The sequence below is a fragment of the Epinephelus moara genome, chromosome 20, assembly GCF_006386435.1.
Source record: "Epinephelus moara isolate mb chromosome 20, YSFRI_EMoa_1.0, whole genome shotgun sequence".
NCBI classification, from domain to species: domain Eukaryota; kingdom Metazoa; phylum Chordata; class Actinopteri; order Perciformes; family Serranidae; genus Epinephelus; species Epinephelus moara.
In genome coordinates this window covers 4475008-4481416 of record NC_065525.1, presented here as the reverse complement: position 1 = coordinate 4481416, position 6409 = coordinate 4475008, and the positions used below count along the sequence as shown (strand labels likewise).

The 6409-nt window shown below is 37.6% G+C and overlaps 1 protein-coding gene and 1 non-coding gene across 2 annotated transcripts in view; one reads left to right on the top strand and one right to left on the bottom strand.

The window, feature by feature from the left end:
- LOC126407413 (puff II/9-2 protein-like) overlaps nucleotides 1-4197 on the top strand; it is an 11429-nt gene extending 7232 nt beyond the window's left edge. Inside the window, 4 exon segments of the mRNA XM_050072282.1 lie at nucleotides 1549-1649; nucleotides 2771-2921; nucleotides 3966-4036; nucleotides 4038-4197. Coding sequence (XP_049928239.1) covers nucleotides 1549-1649; nucleotides 2771-2921; nucleotides 3966-4036; nucleotides 4038-4101 — 387 coding nt within the window. The 3' untranslated portion in view covers nucleotides 4102-4197.
- Nucleotides 2654-2725, bottom strand: trnac-gca (transfer RNA cysteine (anticodon GCA)). Its single transcript has one exon. It is a non-coding gene; the product is annotated as a tRNA-Cys (tRNA).
- Nucleotides 4198-6409: the final 2212 nt, after the last annotated feature.

Sequence of the window (6409 nt, the reverse complement as noted above, 5' to 3'; positions counted from 1 at the left end):
GTAGCCTTAGTAGCTCAAAATACACAACAGATTAGATTAGATCAGAACAGAAACACGACAGGAGAATTTACTGAGTAATTTTGCTGTTTCCACTAATTACTTGGACTGACCTGACGTTAGTTAATCCTCTCGCTCTCCAAACCAAATGCACGCGGTAATTGCATAATTGCAACCAGATGTTCTCTTTTCTGAACTGAAATAACATAAAATAAACAAGTTCACTTAAGCTTGTTGACTGTCATGTTTGATTTTCAGTGTGCATTTCTTCAACAAACAATGGTGTTTGACTGTAGAAGGAACATGGTCTGGCAGTGTATCATATTTTTATGAAAAATACCAGTTACACCAATTGACACAACCCAGTGTCATTTGGTGTAACTGGTATTTTTTCATAAAAATATGATTATATACAGGAAAATAAATGTGGAGTAAAATGTGGAATAAACGTAATCCACTTTTGCAGTGCAACACTGTGTTTTTTAACAAATTTTACATAATATGTCACGCGTTATTTAGAAAAAAGGGTTGCTTTTAGGATATGTCCTGCTCAATATTGCCAAAATGCATTAACATTTAAATATAGTACTCCAAAAATATCTTATTTCAATTTAATGCTTTAAATAATTTTTTTATAAGTACACTTAAATCTCTTCTGTATGTGGACAAAATATTTAATATTTATCATTCTTTCGTGGTTACACCATTTGACATTTTCAGGAGCAGTCAGTCTTACTTTTGATAAAAAATGGTGCGAATGTCATTTCAAATGACATAAAACCGTACAGAATGCACATTTTAACAAATCTGATGCATGCTTTTAAAACTATTTTTGAAGATATTTTTGAATTGCCAACCCTTATTTGTCACTGACCCATTTGTAAAAATTAATAATGGATATAATAAAAGATTGATACTTGGTGTCCGTGTATTGATACAATATCGCCATGAGAAATATCATGATACTATGCTGTACTGATTTTTTTCCTCCACCCCGACATTTTAGACTTGATATTATCATGTCACAAGTGAACAGCACTAGATACAAGTCTTAATGACCACTAATACGCATTGGTATCTGATCACTCAAACCACTTATGGAGGTGGTGCAGGACGCATTTGACCACATATCTTTTGTAGTGTAAACTCTGATGTGTCCTGATGCGTCCCAGACAAGGACTGTGTCATCGGTGTTGGACGTGGTGGTTGTTTGGGTGACAGTGCGGTAAAAGCTCTATAACTCACCCATTTTATGTCGGGTTGGATGAAGTGTTGCATGACCATCGCTCGTTTTGCCCTTTGAAAGGAGAGGTGTTGAATTCTGCTGCCACGAGATCTCCAGCTGTTATGACACAACTATCTAGCAAGAATGCTGCAGAGCAGCCAGCAAATGTGTGGGCATGATAACTGTGCACGGGGCTGTAATGAAATCTGATCACAAGTGGTCAGCTGGAGACACATGAAAGGCATGCTTATACCTAAAGTTAGCAATAGAACTTCCTTAACCTTGTCCTACCTTGCCAGAATCATTCAACATCTTCTCTTCTTCAGGAGATGAAACAGCAGGAGAAGATGTTCCAGCAGCTCAGGGAGGAGCTAAAGAACCTCACCACTGCCTATGAGAGGATGCAGGCTGAAGAAGAGGCTATCAAGTATAAGTTTACTTTCTCTCTACTGGGCGTACTGAAGGTTCAGATTCACATTTACTGTCATATAAGGTGCATTTTTAAGAACAATTATATTCTTCATGATTCAATTTCAAACACCCTTTTCCATGCTAATTATTAATCAACTTCACGATCTCCATAAGGAGTGTGCCATATCATCTCATTCACGATAATACCGGTATGATTTTTAATATCATGAAAAATTAATATCCTGATACTCACAATATTTTGGCTTGTTGACATACTGACATCATACTGTTACTCATGGCAACAACAAGCATGGCTAAAAGCAAAATTATTACTGACTTTGCCGTGGTTGCAAAAAGAGGAGAAGGTCCAATAGTGTGGCACAAACTGTGGCATCGTTAGGCCTGGGCATCCTGAATGTTTTATGAACAGCCCCGGACCTCTAAGACTCTTTCAGGGAGTTACCCTCCCTGCAGAGGGAACTTGTTCAGTGGCTCCGCCGGCAGGAGCACAGCGTCTCTCCCTCTCCTTTCTCACCATATGTCAAGTGATTTATTAAATTAAACCTTTGGTAATGTAAACTTACAAGACCCTCGCGGCTCAACAAAAAACTACATATATAATGTGAAAATGCAATAGTAATTGCAGCATAACAACCTGTCTCAGGTTACAGGGTGTTAATTAGAGGAGAAATGGCAGAGCATAAAGAAGGAAAAGGCCTATTGATTTATATATGTATATATAGATCCCAGGGTACTTTTTAATGTATTTGGGAGCTTTTTGAATGTGTAATGAGTGGTAGATTTTATTTAGTTGAACTATTAACATTGTATACAGAATCTGAATCTCACTCTCTCTCTCTCTCTCTCTCTCTCTCTCTCTCTCTATATATATATATATTACTAATTTGTCATATCATCAAGAATATCATTATCGCAAAAAGTACTGTCAAAATATCATATTACCCACCCCTAATCTCCATTCCTAGAAGGAAGCAGATAACAGAATACTAAAGCTGAGTCAGAGGGCATCTGGATTTGAAACAGAGCCCTCTTGATCTGCAGTCAAATGCTCTACTACTGAGCTATACCCCCACTGTCCTTGCAATAACAGTGTGATTCTGTGTCTCGTGTTTTCAGATGGAGCCTGGCCTCAGTGACCAAGCAGAGCTCTCAAAAAACAGCTGAGGCAGGTCAGCTGAGGGCTGAGCTCCAGAGGGAGAGCAGCAGGATTAGGCGGCTGGAAGGTGTCATGCAGGAAGCAGACATCATTCTCAGACACATCCTGATGGTAAAAGCACACAGTCCTACTACTACACCAAAGAAAATATACCTACTGTATTTAATTTCTGCCACTATATCCCCTTAAAGTCTAGACTCTGGACCTTTAAGTGCAATACTTGAGTTAATGTGCTCAGTTCCTCTCCACCAAAGGATACATCTGTGCTATAGCAATAACTGAACAGCCGCCTCATTTTTCAGCATATATCCTAACTAGGACAGTAGGTCAGCATACTCTTAACATGCAAAAATATGCATCCATAGTTACTTACCTACAACATATTCTGACACAAAGCTTAAGTCAGAAGGATGTAAAGTATCATGTTTTTGTTTTTTGTTTTTAAAAAAAGATATTTTTGGGGGGCATTTTGCCTTTAATCAATAGGACAGTCAAGTGTGAAAGGGGAGAGAGGGAGTGACATGCAGCAAAGGGCCACAGGCTGGAGTCGAACCCAGGCCGCTGCCATATCATGGTTTTTAACAAACAAACAGACAGATTTTTCTGCCTATAAGCCAGAGACATCTGCAGTCATGGATGACTGAAAAGAACAGCTTCACTGCTGAGATGTCACAGTTACATACAGTATTTATTCTGATTGAGAAATCTGTTCAAAAGGTTGTCACGTGGTTTATTGATCCAGGAATAACCTTAAGCATTTTTACTGGCTGAACAGGTGGAACTCGAATATGACTTTATTGTCCTTCATAATGAAAAACATCAAACATAAAAGCAGCACAACAATCTGTAACATATAAAACACAGGTGATAACAGGTCAAAAATATAAAACACTGTATTGTAACTATATTTTTGTGGGGAGGCCTCCATCTGTGCCATTTATTGTTTTATTAAATTGTGAGTTGATGTATATGTAAACTGACTGACCTTCCATCATTTGTAATCTTACTAAACACAGAAACCGTAAGATTTAAACCCTTAAATGTGCAAGCAAATAATGCATTGAAATAAACATTATTCACTTTTAGCCCTATTTGTGCTTCTAGGTTTAGACAATCCCTAATAATCAAAGCTCTGATGTCGTCTGTCCTCTGCAGGACTCAGAGAAGTCGTCTGAGACTGAGCAGAAGTTAATGAGGCTGCTGGAGATCCTGGAGAACACCATCATTCAGGGAACATGATCCAGTGTCAAAGACTTTCCTGAGAAGAGCAGTGAAGGATGGAAATCGCTGACCACTGACTTCATGGTATCAGGGTATTACAGAGTTCTAACCAGAGGGGTTATTTTTGGATGAATAAACATTTTATTACTATAATTAAACTTGAAATCACTTTTTTAATGAACATTTGTGTAAAAAATAAATTTGAGATTGACTGCCGCAACCCTTTTTGAAACCATTTTTTAAAATGGAAGTTTGTGTAAAAAGTCTCCCTTTTGAAAATAGCTAAAATACAGTTCAGATCCTCCATCTAGTCAAATTTTTTTTTCAATATCATAGTTTAGCAAATGTACACAGTATGGTAACCGTCAATTTTTATAGCACAGTATACCTTAAAATGAGCATACCGCTGCAACCCTAGTGTGAACACTCCTGGAAGCTGATATCCTGTCAAGACACACCCAGAACAAACTGCAGCAGTTTCCTGACAGCAGCACATTGAGCTGGATCAGAGTCCTGCTGAGGCTCGAGTGCCACCATCACCAGATTAGCTGTGACCTGGTCTTGTCAAAATATTCAAACAGCAAAATGTAATGTCTGGCTGCAGCAGGCAGCTGTTTTCAGCCGAAAAGCTCTTAAAAACCCAACTATACACAACCAGCCCAGCAGCAAATGGCAGACAAAGTGACTAACTGGTAAAGAAAGTGGAGCATTTAGCAGTTTAAGAGCCATAAAAAGGAGCAAAATGAAGGGTAAATATTGAAATTATATCAGTCAGGTGGCCAAAAACAGGACTCCAAATAAATGTTAAATAAATGCTCTGTAATACTGGATGTGTAGACAGACAACTGTTCACTGAAACAGTTTGTCTTGGTGTTTCTTCGTGTAGGAAGACAAAATTTAAAAAAAAAAAAAAAAAAAAAGCAAGTACTGTAACAGTCAAGAAACACAGATGTGTAATATAAACATTTAAGATAAAAAATATGAAAAAAAATATACTATTAAAAATATACACAATCTGTATTAAAATGAAAGGGCTGTGCAGGAATGTGCAAAAGATCACAATATAGTAATGTCAGTGTAGGTGTGCTTTATCAGCTTACTGTGACAATACAGCATCTTTCTGCTGCTGCCAGGTGGACAAGAACACAATTAACCAATTAACCATGAATAAATAAAAATATGCCATAATTGTTTTCCCTGTTTTACAAAAGTAGTTGTTTTTATGCATAATCTGTTCTTTTTATGAATGCTGTTGCTGTCTGTCCCTCTAGAAACTCTGCTGCCAGAGGACACCCAGCTCTGTAGATCCGTTTGCTCCAGCTCCTCAGCAGGTTGATTCAGAGGCCTCCACCTCTTCAGAATGCTGAACCAAATCCAGTCAGCAGTAAGAAAGATGGATGTTTTTCATTCCAGCACCCCATTTTAAAATAAAGTTTTAAGTCACTTTAAACCTGCTAATGTTCTGACTACTGATCTGTTTATGTAAATTTGTAGTTAATTAGTGTTCTGAACATTTACAGATTGCAAAGTAACTTTCATAATTATGATTATTCCATTGACTAATTGTTTTCAATGATCTGATTAAAATTACGACAGAAACCATCAAAAGTCATCACAAGAGCCCAAACTGACATCCTCAAATGTCTTGCTGATTCTGTCCAGCAGTCCAACATATTTAATTCACAGTGATTCAAACAAATATAAATAATTCAGAAAAAGAATATGGACCTCACCTAACGTGTGCCAAGCGTGAACTCCCGTTTAGGATTCCTTCAGTGTTTATTCATGAGATTTTTGCAGGGAGCTGAATTATCTACAGATGACAAGGTGATTAAAAGCCGTGAAAACACTTAATAGTGAAGTTTTACTTTTAAAATCAGTGTTTCTCTAACGCTGTTCAGCTTGTTGCTGACGGGCCGTTAGTCCAGCACCTGCTAATGTGTGCTCACCTTTTTCTGTAATACTGTAAAACTTCAAATAAAAGCTTAGTCCCTTTTACTGGCCTGGTGTGGCTACATTTTGACAAATAAAGGTCTGTCTCAGTAAGACCCCTGGTCTGGTTGTCAAGCAGTTCATCTGTTTTATAGGAGTTCTGCGGATGTATAAAACCAGGTTGATGGCTACCTCAAATTATGTGTCCATTCCTCAATTACCCTGTTAGTTCTTCATATTCCTTTAGTCCGTAAGGGTCCTCAGATCAGAAAGAATCAAAAGAGTTTTTAAAATTTTAAAATTAATCCAAGTTAATCCAAATTAAAGGCCTGTCCCATATAGACACCTGTCCTCAATACAGGTCTGTTGATTTAAGTGATTAAAGCAAATAATAGCCTGGGATATTAGTTGAGGTTTTATGGTAACTTAAAATTCAGACGTTCAGG